At 34.7% G+C, this 21,719-nt stretch overlaps 1 protein-coding gene across 1 annotated transcript; it reads left to right on the top strand.

The window, feature by feature from the left end:
* The first annotated feature begins 304 nt into the window (after positions 1-304).
* LOC149580278 (ABC transporter G family member 29-like) lies at positions 305-21,434 on the top strand. Its single transcript, XM_089804010.1, has 25 exons — positions 305-363; positions 470-829; positions 1,526-1,646; positions 2,567-2,655; positions 2,748-2,832; positions 2,912-3,071; positions 3,162-3,238; positions 3,499-3,552; positions 5,239-5,329; positions 5,427-5,728; positions 7,619-7,900; positions 7,988-8,304; positions 8,582-8,742; positions 8,831-8,934; positions 9,117-9,270; positions 9,363-9,397; positions 9,738-9,881; positions 10,062-10,394; positions 10,502-10,792; positions 10,874-10,957; positions 19,784-19,917; positions 20,000-20,227; positions 20,346-20,517; positions 20,624-20,878; positions 21,162-21,434. Exons 1-25 carry the CDS (start codon positions 305-307, stop codon positions 21,432-21,434), a joined length of 4,365 nt encoding a protein of 1,454 aa, XP_089660136.1.
* Positions 21,435-21,719: the final 285 nt, after the last annotated feature.

Genomic DNA, 21,719 nt, shown 5'->3' with positions numbered 1-21,719 from the left:
AAGACACGTTAACAGCTGGTTACAAATTAAATTGAGGATCGGCGTTGTTTTATTCAGGTTCGGCAGCATAATTAATTTGTTATCATCGAGCTTGATCGATCGTTCAGAGGTTTGATTGAATAAACAACTTACTTCTAGTCTATACAGGCTTATGTTGAATTTGTTTTTATGTACAAGACGGAGAAAAAATAGAAAGTTTTAAGTTAAAAAAATATAAGATATTCTAGGATAACTTGTTTTTCGGATCCTCAAATGCCAAAAAAAACAAAAACTGTAAAAGAACACAAAAATCTGCAATAAGATTATGAACTCACCTGTATTAACATTGAAGAAAACTGGAAGAGACCTTTTATCAAAGGCTGTGTAAATATGTACTGGAGAAAAAGACCAGTGTTATTGAGATTTAATAGGGAAAGTAATCATATAGGGAAGATAATTGATTAGATTATATTACTGTGTTTCATTTCAGAGAGATGGCAGCTTTAGAAAGAAGGGCGATGAAAAACCCGAGAAAGAAAATGTGGGCAATGGTAAGTGCAAGTGTTTCTACCATATCAAGTCCATTTGAGAAAAGAGATGTGGAGGATGATGAAGCTGCCTTGAGATGGGCAGCTATTCAGAAGTTGCCAACATTCAACCGTTTGAGAACTGGTATCATGTTTGAGAGTGTTAGTGAGGATTGTGAAGGACATCATAAGAAAGTTCTCAAGGAAGTTGATGTTCGGAACTTGGGAATCACCCAAAGACAGAAGTTCATTGAGAGAGTTTTCAAATTGATTGAAGAAGACAATGATCAGTTCTTGAGCAAATTGAGAGCTCGTATAGATAGGTGGGTATTTCAGATATGTAGACTTTAAAACAACATATCCACTGCGTAGTGGAATTTAATAATTTCAAGTAGTAGAGAGAAGTAACTTACTTTATCACTGTTACTCTTCAGTTAGGTTATATGTGTATCTCATAATGTCAAGATGATGCATCATACTGATTATGCACTGATTTGGTTTTTTCTTTTTTCTTTTTAATTCTTATTAGATGTGGAGCACTCTACAGCTTGCCTATACTGATTTTCCATGAATCAGCTAGTACTCGAATTAACGATAGAATGCTTTGCCATTGAACTACTTACCTATATAAAACTAGGTTATCTTTCTTTTGGTATGAACTATTTTTAACACCCTCACTTATGCCTCAAGGAATGCTTCATGCTCCTTGCTTGTCCTAGTGTGGTTCTACCATCATGTTGATTTTTCCATAAGTTAATTAGGATTCAAACCTAAGATCTTTCATTTATTTTTTTCCTAGTGTTCCACCCCTGAATTATTGGCCTGTAAAAAAAACAGCCCGTCTGAAATCTTTGATTTAGATGTGTCTTATTTCCAACACCCCTGAGAAAAATGAAAAATTTGAAAGATTAGTGTTTTTATGGTTAACTTTGTTTGTCTTGTTATCTGTACTTATCATGTAACGCCCCTTTTTAGATCGCTTGTGTATTTCTGATTAGCAAATGTTTCTAACAACGCAGAGTAGGGATTAGGACTCCAACAGTAAAAGTTCGATTTGAAAATCTAACAGTAAATGCTGAGTGCTTCGTTGGTGAGAGAGCACTTCCCACACTTGTGAACTCCGTCAAGAACTTCTTCGAGGTAAGCTACATTGTAGTCAATCCAATTTCTAGAGATTGTTTATAATATCAGAGTGAATAAAACGCAAAACAAATTTTCTTTGGAAGAGTTTTGGAGCTTTACATTTGGAATGAAGAATTCATTCTTGAAGTGCCGTACTCCATTTTCAATTTTGTGATTATTCCGATGAACATACGTTCTATCATTTCTTCATATTTTCTAAAAAATAAAGAATTCAAAAATATATGTGAACACTAAGTTTTCTCGGTTTTATTTATTCTCAGCCAAATGATAAATCACATATTCATCAAATCAAAAGGCCTTGGATAAGTTATGAAAAGTCAAATATATAGGTAAAGAATAGATCCTGTTTAGATAGGTAGGAAATATACTGAAATGTAAAACGTTCAAACTTAAATAAAATTTTGGTCGACGATATATCTATATATACAGTTCAAAAATAGAACTAAGCTTAGAATGTCATATATCTATATATTTACTTAACAAATCATTACATATTTCACATTTTTAAACATATCATTCTAATTTTAATTCAGGTTTCTGTATAAGAACATAAATCTAGAATTTCATGGTAAATAAGTCTAGAATTCTTAAGTCTTAAAAATATCTAAAAGATCAAATTAAAACACTAAACATTTCAAAATTTAAAAACACAAATTCCAAATGCATACCCACAAAAGATTCATTTTAAAAACAGATTCCTATACATTTTGTATCTCACCCAGAAAAGTCTCATGATTCAACAACTAAGATTTTTACTTTAGTTGCTTTCAGAGAAATCACAAAGCTCACTTCTATTACAATATAATTTCCTCAAGCCTTTAGGTTTTTATTACAGTATAAATGTAGTGCTATGAATCTCAATGATATTTAGTTCTCAAAAAGATTTGCTTGATGGGTAACAAATAAATGGACTGCAGGTGATTCTGGGCATTGTTGGATTATCATGGACTAAAAAGACAAAATTAACTATTCTTAAGGATGTTAGTGGGATTGTAAAGCCGTCCAGGTAAATTTCAGAAGTTTCATAGCATGTAGTACAGATAACTTACGATTTACAAATTTCGAAGATTGTCACTAGATTAGAGAAATCTGCTGCAGAATTACCTTGTTATTAGGCCAGCCTGGATCTGGAAAGTCTACTCTACTTTTAGCCTTGGCCGGAAGATTGGACAAGAAACTAAAGGTCAATTTTTTATCTGCCACCCACATCCTTCACAATTACAAATTTTGGTTTCTATGTTTACACAATTGTATTAGTACAGGTAAGAGGCTCCGTAACTTACAATGGGCATTCGCTGGAGGAATTCGTCCCTCAGAAGACATCTGCCTACGTAGGTCAAAATGATCTGCATGTAGGTGTGATGACTGTTAGAGAGACCCTGGATTTTTCTGCAAAGTGTCAGGGTGTCGGTAGTAAATATGGTATGGAACTAGGCATCTCTTCAATACTGAATCCCCTGCATTTTGTTCCAATCCAACCGACACTTTTTGTTGTATTAAATACGTGAATAGAAATGATCTCCAAGCTCGATAGAAGGGAGAAAGAAGCTGGAATTTTGCCAGATGCTGAAGTAGATCTTTTCATGAAGGTGAGCTTTACTTATTCTCTCTCGGTAGTCTTGCTTATGGATATTATCAATGAAGACAAATATTTGAATTGTAGAAAGCATCTTAACCAACGTGGCCCATATCAAGGATGACTCTGTGCATGTAAGATATATAGTAGTCTTATTAAAAAAAGGAGCTCACTAAAGTTCATAGACTTTTCATATTTTAAAGGTTAGTATTACATGAAGACATCTATGTAAAATTGATATTAATAATACTCTTACATACGTTGAGATTGCAGGCAACATCTGTAGAAGGTGTCCAGAGTAGCCTCCACACAGATTACACTCTGAAGGTGGGTAAACTTTTAATCATGATGGTACATCTCTGAAGAGAAAAAATAGTGTAAAAATGTAATTTATTTATATGAATGTTTTTGAAAGGGTAAATGTTTGATAGTATCTATATAAATCTGAAAGACTTTATTTTCAATAAGAACATTTGGTAATAATTAGTGTTATTCGGGTGCGTGCATTTGGGGTAAAACTAGCGCACTGGGTGCACATACGTCTTGAGTGTGGGTATGTCTTGCACCCACATTCCACCACTGCCACCGGAGCGACACCGCACTATGGCCACACCTAGTGGGTGCGTGGGTGCGTCTCAGCTGCGGAGGTGCGATGCACAGTGTGCATTTGATGCCCAAGTTGAAAGTCAATTTTTTTTTAAAAAAATTATATTATCTTACCCATGAGGAGTCTAGTAGTTCTAGTGACCACGACTTCAATTTAGGGGATGATTAGAGATCTCCAACCCTTACATTCTCATTATTGACATTTTGTAGGTTGCAGTATTGTACTCACTTTGATATGACCATGATACATTATTTCATTTTATTGTTTCATGCTACTCTACTTATTGTAATCATGAGCATCTGATCTTTATGATATATCATATTTATAATTTGAACAATGAATTTTGAATCTTTCATCTTTGTCATTTGATAGTCAATGGTTGACTTACATGGTACTATGTATGATTTATAATTTTTTATTTATGATTATGTTTAGAACTTTAATGTTATTAATGTTACAACTTACTATGAGTATGTTACTAAGTTCAATAGTCATTAGTTATGAAGTTTCAAATTTGAAGCTTGAACTTATGATTTATGAATCACATTTCAATTTTATATATTCATTGTTGAACTATATTTGGTATGTTATATTGAAGTATCATTTTATAATTAGCATTTCAAGTCATATATGTCCCGACATTCCCTCACACTGCCACATCCCGCGTCGGTGTGGTAATAACATTTTAGTAAGATTTTTGGTGTCAAGAACCATAATATCATGATTTAATCTTTATATACAATTTGTATATAAAATTATTATTAATAAGTTCAATTAAGTCATATTTGCTTTGGATGTCTAAATAAAAAGTTAACTTTTAATTAAAGTTGAAGTTATTTAACAATATAGATTGTCTTCAGTTTTGTTGGGTATGACTTTTAGAACATTTCAGATCACATTCAGTAGTCTAATATTAAAAAGAAAAGAGGTAAACTCTAGTATACATAATTTTTTTAAAATAAAAAGAAAATAATCTAATATTTAAAAAACTAGACTTTAGAATATTTATTAAAAAATAAAAATAAAAAACAATAAAAAAATATAATATTAACAATTATAATAGCAATTATTTTAACTATTTAAAATAATTATAAAACAATGTATTATTCTCTATTATGCACTACAAAAAGCTATATAAATCTATAAATATTATCATAAAGAAAATTAGTACTCAATTCCTTATTCATTTGGTATTCAACATAATAAAAGCTATGAGCGGCCATAAATGTTTTATGATAAACCAACAATAATCTCTCTATAAACTTATGCAAACTAAAAATCTTTCAAGTTCATCCTTTACCCTTTTTAAAGTAGAATAGCTTATAATTTTTTACTGTATCAAAATAATCAGTTTCTGAGGAAAAAAATAAAGAAGACCATCTTGACTGACTCCAGTTTGGAAACAGATTCTTGGCTTGGATATATGTGCAGATACAATAGCAGGGGATGAAATGTTTAGAGGAATTTCAGGTGGACAGAAGAAACGTCTCACAACTGGTATGGATATTATATACTGAACTCAAGTATTATTGTTTTCCACGTTTTTATGGGTCGACTGTATAAAATGGAAATGATTTTTCTTATTTGGCTGCAGGTGAGATAATTGTTGGACCAAAAACGACTCTTTTCATGGATGATATTTCCACAGGCCTCGACAGTTCTACAACGTATCAAATTGTTAAATGTTTGCAGCAATTTTGTTCCCATATGAATGCAACTATTGTCATGTCTTTGGTTCAGCCTGCACCAGAAACATACGAGCTATTTGACGACATAATACTTCTTTCAGAAGGACAAGTTGTCTATCATGGGGCGAGGAAACACGTGCTTGAATTTTTTGAAAGCTGCGGATTCAGATGCCCCGAGAGAAAGGGGCCTGCAGATTTCTTGCAGGAGGTAAACATAAATGTGGGATTTTTGTATCATCAATTACAAAATGATTAGTAAAAATCTGAAGGTATAAATTTTCATTATCTTTTTGAAGAATTTATGAAAGAGAATTATTTACAAGAAAATATTTAATTATATCTGTTTTAAGTGCGTTAACCGGATTCGAAAAGGAACCTGTATATACTATTTCAAAAAATGAAAAGTTTATTGTAAACATCAATTAATTGTAAATCTCAAAATATTATTTCACATCTGTCTGAAATTTATCCATGAAAGTTTTATTGTTTTCTTGTAAAAGTGTAAAAGTGAAATTTTTCTAGTGCTGTTGCAAATTGATACGTAGGAGATATTTTCTACAGTTAGTCAAATTGTAATATTGCTATCAGGATTTAACAGTGTAGTTTGTTCAGTCAAATTTATTGATCTATGTTTCAGGAGTAGTGATTCACACAAATCCATTTCTCATAAGAATAAGGTGATGCTCAGAGGTGAAGCACCAGAACTTCCTGAGGGATCACCAATTTCAGTACTACTACAGCTTGAGCACGCTTAACTAGGAGTTTCCTCCATGGTTAAATACACTCTTCTTGCAACCCCATTTGCAAAACCTTGACCAAGTGTTGTGCCTTATGAAACATTCATTAGAAAACCCCTTAAGCTTATCAATTGATAAGTAGGAGATATTTTCCACAGCTTGTCTAATTGTAATATTGCTATCAGGATTTAACTGTGTAGATTTTGAGTCAAACTCATTGACCCATGTTTTATGAGTAGTGATTCAAACAAATTCATCTTTCATGAGAATAAATAGAACACTTAGCACTCATTAGATTTAGGTGATGCTCACATAAGTGAAACACCTTCTCAAGAGGTCACCCATCTCAGTACTACTATTATGTTAAAATTATAATAAGAACAAAAATAAAATAAATATGTTAAAAATGAACTGTTTATTTTATCTCCTATAGTCTCAGTGTTACGTCAATTTCCTTACATCACCAAATTTAACTAACGTGGCATTCTGATGGAATCATTTAATTCTAATTTGATAATTTTATAAAAATAAATCAGATTTATCACTCGTGATTTGTACAGCCAATATGCAAGAACCACACATCCCTTTAATATTCTTTAGTTAAATTACAATGTAAAGAATGTGGAATACTTAGTATACTGTATCTTCAAAGATTCTTGAGCATGATTTCTGACAGATTTTTAATCCTACATTGAGAATCGCAGTGTTCATATCACTCACAATACCTGCACTAGATGTTTGTCGATCTACGGAACAACTTTCTCTCCTGCAATTTCTTTTCTCTTCTTCTATTATATATATTTTTAAACAACCTATAAAGTTCATTATGAAAACTTTTTTTCTGTTATGTGTATGTTAGTTCTTGGAAATAAGACAACATTTAATGGGCTGATTCTACAGAGGTCAATAGTTCAAGGGTAAAATATTCCTACAGAAAATCTAAGATCTTAGACTCGAATTGTAGGTAATTCATGAAAAAATCAGCCCGATATCAAAGTCCCTGCCAGGCTAAGATTTCAAGCATTCTATAGAATGGTTTAAAAGAATGTTTAAAACAAGCCAAATCCGAATCAAAGATCAACTGGTCCCAAAGAGTTAATAGCTCAGTGATAGAACACTCCTCCAACAACAAATGTAAGATCCTAAGTTCAAATTCTAGACTTCTAATCAATACACGAGAAACTCAAACATTAATAAGATCTGACCATTCCAGTCACAGACAGATGATCTCACCTACAAAAACCAGAGGCTCAAGTCCCATGCACGAGACTTTACTTTTACTTTTTCTCTCTCTCTTTTCGTCACAACATTACTTTCGTTGCATTTTTCCAAAACAAAGATATCTGTGCTGTGATTTGTAGGTGACTTCAATGAAAGACCAAGGGAAATATTGGGCTGATAGAAGAATACCATATCGCTATATCTCTGTGAAGGAATTTTCGGATATGCACAAGAGGTTTCATGCAAATAGAAAGCTCTCCAGAAAATTATATGTACCAAGCAACAAGATTTCTAGCCGCAAACGATCTCCCGTAATGACTAAAAACCTAATTCCTAAACTGGAGATCTTCAAGGTCTGCTTTGCTAAAGAGTGGCTTCTTCTCAAACGCAATTCCTTCATTTACATATTCAAGACTCTACAAGTAAGCCTTAATGTGCCATGAGACGCTCTACCCTATGATAATTCACACTCAATATAAGTAGCCCTCATGGAACTGTTTATTATGCAGATTATTTTCGTAGGATTTGTAGCATCTACAGTGTTCTGGAGAACACGGATGCACCAACGAGATGAGGAGGATGCAAATTTATATCTTGGGGCTCTCTTTACTGCGCTAATGACAAATATGTTCAATGGCATGGCTGAGCTTCCATTGACACTTGCCAGACTACCCGTATTTTACAAACAACGAGACCTCCTGTTGTATCCTGCATGGGCTTTCTCCCTTCCATCCTTTTTGCTGAGTATTCCAATCTCATTTCTGGAATCAGGTGTTTGGATTGCCGTGACCTATTATGGAGTAGGATTTGCCCCTGAAGCTGTCAGGTAAGCTTTAAGATTGTACTAACATTGATAAATGAAGCACCGTCAAGCCTGAACCATTTTCTCTTTCACTAATTTCATGAATTATCTGGTTTAGCATGAAAAGTAACCGTTCCATGAGAATAGTTCATGGAATTTTGAAAGTAATTTTAAAATGTTTGTCTTTTCAAAATTTATAGTTATATTTGTGGTTTCGTATCATATTTAATTATCTATCATTGAAATGAGAGAGCTAGGAATGTGAAAACTTGTTATCACTAAAGTACCGCTGACAATGCAGGTTTTTCAAGCATTTTCTTATACTATTTCTGCTACATCAGACCTCGTCATCCCTTTTCAGATTTTTAGCAGGACTTTGTCGGACGACGACAGTATCCAATATTGGAGGAGCTCTCACTTTGCTACTAATTTCTTTGTTTGGAGGAATCATCATTACCAAAGGTATGTCATCCCTCTCAAGCTACAGGATACTCAAATAAGAAAAGATTGGTTCGATCCTAGTTTATTCAACATTTCGTTTACTATACAGATAGCATACCCAAGTGGTTGAGATGGGGATACTGGTGCTCTCCGCTAGCATATGCACAAAGTTCCCTCGTTTTAAATGAGATGCTCGATCCCAGATGGAATAAAGTGAGTTTCAGTCGATAATAACCAATCTAATTGCATATTAAATCCTAGAGTAATTTACCTGTAAGAACAACAAACTAACAACTCAAGAGGTGAACGAACAGGGGCACTAAATATGAACAGCATGATTGCATATTATATAGGAGCATATAGATTAACGACTTAATTACTTTTTAAAATTACAGAGTACAAATTCTTCAACAAACTTGGCTCTTGGTTTACTTGAGAGGCGTAACATCAACCCCAACGCATACTGGTATTGGATAGGAGCTGCAGCTCTGTTGGGGTTTTCTATTCTCTTCAATTTTTTGTTCACAGTCTCGCTCGCATATCTGAGACGTGAGTTTACTTATTCATTCTATACCGTCTTTATTCAATTCAAATTTGGGCCTTTCTGCATGCTGAGAACCTTTTTTTTTTGTGCTGACAAGCTCCTGGCAAGCATCAGACTATAATATCAAAAGAAGTACTTACACAAGTCTCCGGGACTGAAACTGTTGCACAAGATCAAGAGCTCCAATTTGCTCCATCAAAATCCAAGAGGGCACCGTCTAAAGCATCTTCTAGCAAAATTAGAAAAGGCGCAAGTAAGAATAGTTTTCTCCTCTATTCAGAATATGTTCTTGCATTATAAATTTCAATCAGAAGATTAGCAATGGACAAAAATCAGTGTAAGAGATAAATGATTACGAACAACCGAACCAATTCAAAGGGTACATAGTAATTTAATCTTCCACAGTAAAATCGAGTCCCTCCCAGTCTGCTCAACAGTGTTTGCTTGTGCAGAAGAAAAGCAGATGCATCAGGTTGACATGAGATCAATCAAAACTGAAATCATTTCAACAGATTTCGATGTAGAAACTGGTGTGATGAAGCGAGGAATGGTTCTTCCTTTCAAACCATTGGCAATGTCTTTCATTAAAGTGAATTACTTCGTTGACATGCCTCGGGTATAATACATGTTCAATCCACCTGTTAAGTTAATAATGACCAGCATTTGCTGATTCGAACCATGAAATTTAGTGTTTATGAGTCCCCAAATTGATTGATAGGATAGCTCAAATTTAATAAACATACCAAAAGTGGACTTTTGAGTAATTTTGTATCTTTTGGCATTGAACCTTTCGTAGGAAATGAAAGAACAAGGAGAAACAGAGGATAAACTTCAACTACTTCGTAACGTAACGGGGGCATTTAGGCCAGGAGTTCTCACTGCTTTGATGGGGGTCAGCGGGGCTGGAAAGACGACACTGATGGATGTTTTGGCTGGAAGGAAAACAGGTGGATATATTAAAGGAGATATTAGGATCTCTGGATTTCCCAAAAAGCAAGAAACGTTTGCTCGAATCTCTGGTTATTGTGAGCAGACCGATATTCATTCTCCACAAGTAACAGTAAGAGAGTCCTTAATATATTCTGCTTTTCTTCGTCTCGAAAAGGACGTTGATAACACCACAAAAATGGTAAGTCCCAAGCTCAAGTTTTGTATTACATATTCGATCTTTCCATTATTTGGTGGGGATTCGGCTCTTTAGCCCTGACTGAATCAACTCATTTTGTACTGTCATAGGCCTTTGTGGATGAGGTTATGGAGCTGGTAGAGTTGGATGCTTTAAGGGATGCATTGGTGGGACTTCCTGGTGTAACTGGTTTGTCAATAGAACAAAGAAAAAGGTTAACAGTTGCTGTGGAGCTGGTTGCGAATCCATCTATTATTTTCATGGATGAGCCAACTTCAGGGTTAGATGCGAGATCAGCAGCTATTGTCATGAGAACAATACGAAATACAGTTGATACAGGAAGGACCGTTGTCTGTACCATTCACCAGCCTAGCATTGACATTTTTGAGTCTTTCGACGAGGTAGAATAAATCTGAAATGGCCGCATTTGACGATGTTGACGTATTTCGATAGATTTAGACATTAATTCCCTTTCGGTGCAGTTGCTCCTAATGAAAACAGGTGGTCAAGTCATCTATGCAGGACCCTTGGGTAGAAACTCCGAAAAGGTTATTGAGTATTTTGAGGTGAGTTTATTTAGAAAGTATAATTGTAAAGTTAATCTAACTATTAGGGAATTTCAAAGATACAACAAATATGTCTGCAACAAAGCTGTTTTTTAAGGTAAGGTTTAAATGAAATATTACATTAATTTTATTTGTGAATAGTTTATTTTATTAATAATTAGTAAAGTTTTTATGCACATATTCTATTGTATCAAAAATTCATTTTGTATCGAATCAAGCTATTGCTATCATATGTCAAAAATATATCATTCTCCACACTAATATTCACCCATTACATATCCGCAGCCATCAACAGCCATATCTATACAAAAACTATCCAAATACATGTATATCATGGCTCGGCTCTCAATATTACAAAATTGGATTTTCATTCATTTGGCATAGCAAAATTTCAAACCAAACAACTTAGAAATGTGTGCTTTCATTATCTCGGGTTTGAAGGACCTAGGTATGTTGGCACTGCTAACCTTGGTCGCACTCAACACATTGTTAGTTGTCCTCTGCACCAACTCCACTGGCTTGAAGCCCTGCCTCGACCTATCGATTGCACTATGTTCCTTCGCCTTCCCCTTGTGTGATTCTTCAATCTAGTTCTTCGAATCCATCCATCGTGTGGCTCCTCCTCATCACCAACCCTCAGAGTTCTCCAATAATCGATAATCGGGTGCTTAAACACTAACTTGTCAAAATCATCCTTGCTCCATCCAAAGGTAAGCACTTTCTCCCAATCTTGAGTTTATTCACAGATAATTTCCCATATTTTTTTGGTCTTCGTCTTCCTTTTTACCCTATTTTCCATGACATGGTAGAGGACAAAGGGGTGGAAGTGCACAGGGTATCCCGAGACATGTATCCAAATCCCTCTTTGTATTCTGAATCCAATTCCGAGCTCTGCAACTAGAAGGAAGAGTTCAAGATTCCTCATGAATGCACCACAACATAACCTTGTGAATAGTGTCCACATTGCTGAACTTCAATCTCCATGAGCAAAATAGAGATTAAATATTTGTGTTGATGCACCATTTGTATTTGGCAAGCATCTAAATCTATACCCAATAATCCGCACACCACACACTATTAGGAAGAATGAATCATTGGTTGTGAACACATTCTTCAATCTCACCCTCATAACTCAACCCCAAAAGGCCATTTGTTGTTTCGAAGCATCTAGGTCGAAATTCACTTTGCCAAGCCCTCTCTGCTACACCATTGTCTCCATTATGAATAAAATGGCATCAGATTCCTTTTGTAATTGTGAAGTACTCAAACAGAGTGAGAATTTACTCACATACCTCTCAACCACCCCAAAATGCATGTCACCCTCCTTGGTATTAATTTTGCATCACATCAACAATACCTCGCCTCCAGTCAAAAGTCAAATGATGTCATTGTCACACATCACCCCTTACAAGCCAAGTCACGTCACCATCCCACTAGTCCTTATTTGGTTGTCCACCTCATCATTTGCCTACTTGTTAAGTTGGGAGTTCGAAATTAGTTTGGACAGCATGTTTGCCTCCATATTTCCAAGATTCATACTTAGAGTAATGCAAATCCTTTTCCACTATCCTTCCTCCATTTGCTTAATAAATAATCTTCCTAGGAATTTTTTCATGATCATAAACAAAGCAAGGGAGATCGAATCACCCTGCTTGATATCTCGGTTGGATTCAAAGACTTGTTGTGGGCATCCATTCATAATGATAGACAAGGCAGGGGAGATCAGATCACTCTGCATGATATCTCGGTTGGATTCAAAGAATCCTTATGGGCTTCTATTCATAATGACAGAAAATCTTGGAAAGCCAAGGCAGCCTCTTATCCATACAACCCACTACCTGCAAATTGAAAACATCTTATAACTTGATACAAGAAGGTCCTATTTAAATGGTCATATGCTTTCCTAATGTCTAATTTTTCCAAAACTATTTATGTCTAAGCTTTTCGGATAGAATGAATTACTTCATGAGCAAATATGAAGCCTTTAACAATCAATCTCCATGGAACGAAACCACTTTGTTCGTCAACTATTATGAATAGTAAGTAGATTTGAGTCTATTCATCATCACCTTTGTAATAATCTTATGCTCTACATTGCATAAAGAAAATGGTCTGTAAACATCAAAGGTTCCAATAGACTCCTTTGGAACAAGAGTAATAAAAGTATTGTCAAGGTCCTTAAAAATATAAGATTTTGTAGGGGATTCCTCCACAATCACTAATAATTAAATTTTATAATCTCCCATGTTTCTGCAAAAAACTTGTTAGAAACCCATTTGGTCCTAGCACGTTATCCCCCTAGAGGAAAACAAAGCTAACTTCACCTCCTCCGTCAACACCTATTTCAATAAGTCTTCATTTTTCTCACTACTAACAACTTCTGGAATGATTTTCTCAGTTCCATCAAGATCCACCCCCTAATCTTGGTCTTTGTTCAAAAGTTGTGAGAAGTATCTCACTACTTCCTTATTTATCCCTTCCCTGTCATAGAAGATTACCCATTTTCGTCTTTGATTTGATTGATTTTGTTACACTAATGCGTCTGGCCATTACCAAGGAAAGAAAAAAAAAAATTATTTTGTCTTCCTTCTAGACCCAACATTTCCTAGATTTTTGCCTCCAAAAAAGCTCTTCTCATGCAAGGACCTTAGACAATTCCTTGTTTGTTTGAAAGTCAAAGTTTGTCATCCAATGTTGAATAACTTTGGAATTTAGGACTTCCAATTCCTTCCCAATTCTATCTTTCTCTACAAAAATATTTTTGAACTGGGACTTATTCCATTCTTTCAATCTTTCATTGGTGAACTAAATTCTCTTGAAAAATAAAAATGATTTCGACCCAGAAGCAAAAGGAGCATCCTTCCACCATGATTCTATTAAGGGAAGAAGATTAGGATCCTAAACCACATAATTTCAAATTTGAAAGGGGGCCAAATGGGGGTAGAGTCATCTAGACAATAGAGAACAATGGGGAAATGATCAGATCCTAAAAATGGTAATATTAGACATTTGAATGTGCAAGCACATCCCTCGCACCACCCTGTAACAAAGAACTTGTCCAATATCTCTGCAATATTTGTAAAACCTTTCCTCCTATTTGTCCAAATGAAATTGTTTCTTTAGGAGAGATTTCCTACATCTGGTTATTGAAAATAAAATTCTAACAATCAATTTGCATAACGCTAAGTGGTTATCTTACCCCCTTTATACAAGCATCACCTTGTGACATTGAATCGTCATCCAAAATAATGAAATGTTGCTCCAAGGTTTGGAGATGTGAACTAATTTGATTCTGTATTTCCCTTTGATGTTATGTAAGCTCATATATGTTCAATAAAAGGAAATTTTGCCTCTCGTCTAAAGAGGTAACTTGCACCAATTGCCAATGCACATCACTTTGGATATATCACTGACACTGAGTCTACAAGGATTCCAAAGAATTGCCCAATCCCCTAGATGTTCCCACAATATTGATACATAATCCTTCCCATCTTTCCCAAGCTCGTAGAAAGCTCAAGAACTCAACTTTATCCATCTCTGTTTCGTAAAATAGTACAATATTTGGTTTTTCTTGACCAAAACATCTTTTGATCAAGTGTCTCTTGTCAAAGCCATTGCAACCTCTAACATTCCATGATAGGGCCTTCATGGTTTCTTGGAAAGGGTAACAAATTTCCAAGAACGTAGCTTCATGTGAGCTTTGTTACTACCAGCTAATTCCAATTTGAGTCTATTTGACTTGTGGCCAAGTCTACACTTTTCTCCAACCTTGTCTTTTTTTAATTTAGTCTGTGTTTGGTTCACAAATCTCTTTTCCAAGAAATCTTCTTAATCCAAGCTCAAATCACCCTCAAACCCAACTTGTGTTTGGTTACATTTTCTATAGATTCTTCCTCACAACAAGTCATTCATGTTAGACTTGGCATGTTGTTGTCCATATTGATTTTCATTAATGTCAAAATATCCATACCAATACTTTGGCAATATCGATTGGTTTTTGATAGGTTTTGGAGTTTTGATGCATTATGTGGATTGTAGGTGTTGGCAATATGGCATAAGTTTTGGTGATGTACAAGAATGGTTTAGAATGCAGATATTTCATACTTCCAATATTTTTGCACCTAGTTCCATTTAATCTTTCATTTAGCAGTACACCTGTTGATGCTTATTGGTTGCTCATGATTGTTGCGGCTTTAAAGCCTCCATTCAAATCTCCTCGATATCTGCAAAATTATGTAGATCATCAAATATGGTTGGTGCATTGGCTACAAGAAGTTGTGGTGCCTAGGTTCATTGGTCGTACCAAACATCTTAGTTTTATATCTTTTTCTCTTGGTCATGGCATTCCTATGGTGTTGACAATTGTGAAAAAAATGTAATATCTTATGTATGACCTATAGATAATAATGTAGTGTGGTGGTTATGTAATTCTACATATAGTTAAGATGTTTGAAATCAAATATAATATCATAACGAGTCCATCGGTGATATCACACGTTTTATATATATATAAGAAACCTTTTGTATCCAAGGTGTAGTGAATTGTGTATGGTGAATGTGATGTATGTGTGAACTTACTTAGAAAAGTTGATCCAAGGAGGCACATACAATAGCAAACTGTATTGCAATGGTTCAACAACTGCACTATGGTGGTTCTACTTTAATCCTTCTTGTGCTGGCTATAAGCCCATTTGCAGTCAACCTTATTGTATTTCTGGGGAGTAGCCACTCTAGTAGTGAAGGCTACCAATAGTACCCCTTGTTGTAGTGAGCATTTCCGACAGCCCTTATTGTAAAAATCACCTTAACTAGTGTCACCTTAACATATATTTTCATTTCATGAGAATTAACTTCTTTGTGGTTTTTTCCAAATTGGATTTTCTACATAAATCCCGGTGTTGATTATATTGGTAATTTTGTATTTTCATTCTTATCTTTGTTATAGTTATTTAATGTGTTTTAACGAACATATATTAAGTATTGGTTAAAGGTTGTTAAGTATTTAATGATAGTTGAAAGGTAGTAATAAATGTGTCAAAATAACGAACTCAACCCCCTCTCAATTATTTGGCTTGTTCAATAACTCCTATATAATTGGTTCTCCGTGAGGAGGTATATGTTTCTAAGGGCCTATAAAGGAACAATTTGTTAAAAATTCTTTCGAAGACATTCGATGGCCTACCCCATTCCTCCACCTCATATGTCAAGGGTATAATATCCTCAATCAATTCTCTATATGTGCTTGTATGAGGAATGAACTTTATCAAAGAATGAAGAACATCCATTATTATCATGTGTTCAAGTTGATGGTATGGGAAATTCTCCATCATCATAGCCAGAGTAGCACTACGTTCCATGATTGGACTATGTGGATATCCATCAACTAAGTCTTCATTGTTTTGTACTGGTACAAACCAACAATCATTATCTTCAACATTTCCCACATCCTTCTTCAATGTGACTTATGATGTTTGTTCCCCATTGCAACCTTGCCTCACAAAATGCCCATACCCTTTGTATTCACAATTTTGTTTATTAGTCATTAGGTCAATGCTAGAAGTAATAATTTTGGATTCTAGGGACTAGTTAGGTATTATCTAATCTTGTGACTTGAGGTGGCATATTTTCCTTAGGGTGCTCTTCTCCAACTTTTGGTCTTCTTTCAAGGCTTTGAAGAGATCGTTCAATTTTTCACTTTTCTATTGTATCCTTGTCAGTCATTAAAATAATTTTTTTGGACCAAAGCCTCATACACACTCAACTTCCCTTTTTCCAGTTTGGAGAAATTACTAATCAATGTGACCATAGCACTTGGCCTTACACTTCTCCACAAAATCTTCAGCTTCTACACTTTGTTTCCAGACTCTAGAATTTGTTACAAGCTCAATGATTTTGGGGAATGGTTGGGTAGGTTTCATGTTGATTTAAATCTTGGTATGCATACTAAAATCCTTCTACTCAATGGCTTCCCCTACCTTAATGAATCTACCCAACTTATTTCCTATCATTTTCATAGTATCCAAATCCCAATACTCAAAAGGTGGGTTGTACAGTCAGAGCCATACAAGAATATCATCAACTTGTGTCTTCAACGAGTTTAAATTGGGTTCCCAATCCCTCATGAGCATTCCACGCTCTCCCATCAAATAGGTGTTGGTCTACGGTGATTGATCATGCAAGTGTTGTACACTTTCATAAGGCATGGGATTCAAAACATCCCAAAAATATTTTTTCGTTAACTCGTCAAGCATTTTCAAGTTGACTCCTCAACTATTTCCCAAGATTGACTCGTCAAGTATGTTTAAGGTTAACTTGTTAAGCCAACATAAGTCTTGTAATATTGGCTTAGGGTTAAGGTTTTTTTAACAAAATATATAGCTTCTTGTATCAGTAGTGACCTCTAAGGGAGATTACAAATTGTAATGGGTTTAAGTTACTGGATAATAATATTAGACTCTCTGTTTGATTGACGTAACCCAAGATTGGGTGAACCACATTAAATCTTGGTCTCTTTTGTTCTATTTATGTGTGCTTTATTCCTTTGTGTCATTGCTTATATTTGTATGTAGCTGTTATCTTATGTCTAAATAATCCTAACAATAGGGAACATTACTTAGAATTCATTGCTTTGCTTGTCTTATTTCATAGATGATAAAAAAATGACATTTAGAATGGTTTTGATCTCTATTTTGAATGGCTACATCTCATCTCATCATTTGGGTATTTTTGACATGGTTGGCTATTCTCCTACCCGTTTCATAAAATAATACCTTTTCCTTGGCCACCTCACAGAGTCATTCCAGTAAACATTGACCGACATAGAGCAGTCATTTCCAGATGAAAAATATACCTTGGATATCAGGTTTCTGGTTTTGTCTCTTGTCATCTTGACTCCATCTTCATCCCCTTTTGGGTGCCATACATTCTTCTCAATCTTGCTCCATGCAAAGTCATCTCACTCCAAAAAAATTCTATATCCATGTCCCAATTTTGGCCGAAACTTCCCATATCTCCTGTGAAAACCCTTTGTTCTATTAAAAAATAGAAAACAAAGAAAATGGTGCAGCCAGATTAATAAAATAGTTTTGTTATCTGCTGTCACCATTTTCTTTGTTTGTTATCTGCTATCACCATGTTTCTTTATAGTTTTAATTTTCAATATGGTATCAGAGCCTAGCTTAGCCAGGTTCAGCTGGAGATTCATTTAGAAGTTCGGCTAGAAAAATATTGCTAGAGGGTTTTGTTGAAGGAAAATATATTGCTGGAAATGGTGTGTTTGCAATTTTGGGCTGTGATTTTTTAAGAAGCTGTTGTTTTAAATGTGATTTAGAAGATATGTTGTTGTCAAATGAAAAGAAAGGCTGATCATTGAAGTCAATGTTTGCAATATGAAGATCAAAATAGTGATGGTTGTAGCAAGAGGTGCACTATCGGTTGTACCCGACACCTCAAAAGTTTTTACTATATTGATGAACCATGTATCTGGAAAATATTCCTAGAGAACTAGCGAGCACAACGGCTAGGTACCCATGTGACTCAGTAGATGGATTATTTTTCATATGGACTCAATATTAGTATGCTAGAGAAAAGTTTAGAGTTGATTTACCTATCATTGGATCAATGGTTTTGTGAAGTTTGAAGGGTTTGTGGTAATCCAAAACCACTTATTTAGGTGAAAAACCTAAAAGTCTTGAAGGGTTTGTGGTAAACCAAAACCACTTGTTTGGGTGAAAGATCCTAAAGCATTTTTTTTCCGAAGAGTTTGTGGTAAGCTAAAACCACTTAACAAGAAAAATGATTTTTTCATAATGATAGTGATAGGGGAAACTAAAAATTTCTATGTTGTAAATGGGTACCTCAAAAGGCTTAATGCCGGGACCTATCATGTTTAAATTTCTTATTGTAATTTCTCCCACTGAAAGAGTCTTTAGCGGTAGAAATTAATTGAAAATTAAAACTATAAAGAAACATGGTGATAGCAGATAACAAAATTATTTCCTTTATTTGGCTGCGCACCAAAAACCAATTACATAACCTCTATAAATAGAGGACTTCCAGTTTTTTAGAGCTTACATGTGGATCATCTAATGTGACAGCACTAACACTTCACTTAACAACCTTGCCATGTGTTTGGAGACAAATTCAATTGTGCATACATGTGGTGGAGTTAACTACAGTCTTACAAAACTGATGGCTAGAGAATAGGGAGCAGCAGTCAACTGTTAAATAGAATAGCAGATTTGTGCAACAAACTAGTGACTTATTCCAACATGTTCATCTTTTGGGTTTGACGCTAGGCCACCACCCATATAAAGACTCTTTCAGTCTGATTCTTCCAAGGGGTTTCCAAGTTGATACATTGTAAGAAGATTGGGATTGTTGCATGTCCCGATCTCCCCGTGTCGGCAGACAATCTGCCCACCCTACAAAACCCTTCCAATGGCTCCTTTTTGGCATACCTCTTATCTCCATTTGTTGAAATCTTATATATATTTAAGTGAAATGTTATATTATTGTCGTTAAAAATATATATATACGAAAAAGAAAAACAAGGTGAAGTAATAAAATTTAAATTAAAGAATTAAAGAAATATTTTAATATTTTTTTAATAAGATTAATGTTATGATATAAATTTATATGAATTTGGAATTTTAGCAAATAAAAGTAAAAGAAAAAAAATTGTACCGAGGTCTTATAATGAGTCCGAAGAAATGCGAAGAAGGGTTTAGAAATGAATTTTACGTTACCTTATAGGCATTTACAAACATAAATGTATCTGAGATGACTTCAAGATGTTAACTTTTCCCATCTGCTTCTTTGTAACAGGCTTTTCCTGGAGTGCCAAAGATAAAGTTTAAGCAAAATCCTGCTACATGGATGTTAGAAGTGACCTCTACTACTGCTGAACATATTCATGGAATAGACTTTGCAAAACGCTACAAGAAGTCATCTCTCTATAAGTACGAACATGTTTAGCTCAGGAATTGTATCTAACATATGGCTTTTTAATTGCAAACGATGATGCGTGCCTTAATGATGCAGGAGGAATGTATCATTAGCAAAAGAGCTGTGTAATCCACCTTTTGGCGAAAAGGATCTTTATTTTCCAACCCAATATTCACAATCTTTCTTTGAACAATTCAAATTTTGTTTATGGAAGCAAAATTGGTCATATTGGAGAAGTCCAGACTACAATAGCGTTAGAATTCTAATAAATGTTTTGGTCGGCGCATTAGTTGGATCCATATTTTGGCAAATTGGAGGAAAACGGTACGTGCACCATCGTACAAAAAATCAAAATCAATTATATTTGTAAAGGTAATCTACCAACAGATACATTTGTATGGGAATTCCAAATACACTAACAAAACAAATGTGTTTGCAACAGGGATAACAATATAAATCTCTTTAATATAATAGGAGGCATGTATTCAGCAGTGTTGTTCATAGGAGTAATGAATTGTCAAACAGTACAACCTTTGGTTGTAGTCGAGAGAATAGTTTACTACAGAGAAAGAGCTGCAGGAATGTATTCTGCAATGCCGTATGCTTTGGCGCAGGCATGTAGATATTCAAACGTTTCCTTTATGTTAATATGAAATCCTTCACCACATTCTACCTTTTTTACACACAATGTCGCTAACATTATTTGATTTGTCAGCGCAGGTGACCATTGAAATTCCATACACCATTTTCCAAACAATTATTTATACCATCATAGTCTATGGCATGATTGGTTTCAAATGGAAAATTCAGGAGTTCATGTGGTTTTTCTTCATCAACTTCATTTCATTTCTCTATTTTACCTATTATGGGATGATGACAGTCTCGGTCACGCCAAACCTACAAGTGGCTGCAGCTTTGGCTGGATCTTGTGTTTCTCTATTTAGTCTATTTTCAGGATTTTTCATTACTATGAAGGTAATCAATAATTTATTCCATCTTTCCATCAACTCCTCTACCTATAAATATTCAAATAACAAGTTAAAAAATACAAGCACTAATCCTTATTGACATGTGACTTCTTCTTAAGTATTGTCTTTTACTTTAATCACTCGCAATATCCAAAAGCTTTGGATACTATCCCATGTTCATTATGTCTACTAGTTTTAGAATACATATGACGACTTCTATAAATTCAAAACTGAAGGTTTATTTCATGCTTCTATTCATATTGGCAACTTTTTCATCTGATTTCACGCAGAAAATGCCAATATGGTGGCTTTGGTATTATAGGATCTGCCCATTAGCTTGGACGGTTTATGGACTCATTGTTTCCCAGTACGGAGACGTCACGGACCTCATAGAGGTAGATGGGAAGAAGCCAGGAGTGCCGCTGAATGAGTATATAGAACATTATTTTGGATTCAATAATGATTTTCTGAGTACTGTAGCAGTAATACTTGTGGGCTTCACATTTGTCTTCGCAATTACATTTGCTTTTAGTTTGAAAGTCTTGAATTTCCAGCATCGGTAAGGAGAACGAAGTCCGTATGTTTGAATCTTTTGTATGGTCTTCCCCCACCAAATAATCCGCTCCAAAGAGCTTTTAAATTGCTTCATTGTAATTGTGAATATTTTAATTAACACGTTTCAACATTGAGGATATCAGAGAACTTACAATTTGAATCACGTAATGGGCAAGCTTTTTATCAATTTTTAGTTAGTAATGCCTTTTATCTGCATTGGCAATCTGTATCATTGGTGTGCTGTAAAGTTATTATTATTTTTCTTTAACATGTAATTTTTCAAATTTTGTTTA

Source organism: Cupressus sempervirens, chromosome 1 (assembly GCF_028749045.1).
Source record: "Cupressus sempervirens isolate cs-2001-9-10 chromosome 1, ASM2874904v1, whole genome shotgun sequence".
NCBI classification, from domain to species: domain Eukaryota; kingdom Viridiplantae; phylum Streptophyta; class Pinopsida; order Cupressales; family Cupressaceae; genus Cupressus; species Cupressus sempervirens.
This window is presented reverse-complemented; position numbering and strand designations above follow the sequence as displayed.

What these genes read in the sequence shown, in the direction of transcription:
- LOC149580278 (XM_089804010.1), top strand. Translation starts at nt 305, where the DNA reads ATGAACTCACCTGTATTAACATTGAAGAAAACTGGAAGAGACCTTTTA. An exon ending in ACACAGATTACACTCTGAAG is followed by an intron (nt 3,553 to 5,238) that starts GTGGGTAAACTT and finishes GTTTGGAAACAG; the next exon opens with ATTCTTGGCTTGGATATATG. An exon ending in CTCGCTCGCATATCTGAGAC is followed by an intron (nt 9,271 to 9,362) that starts GTGAGTTTACTT and finishes TGTGCTGACAAG; the next exon opens with CTCCTGGCAAGCATCAGACT.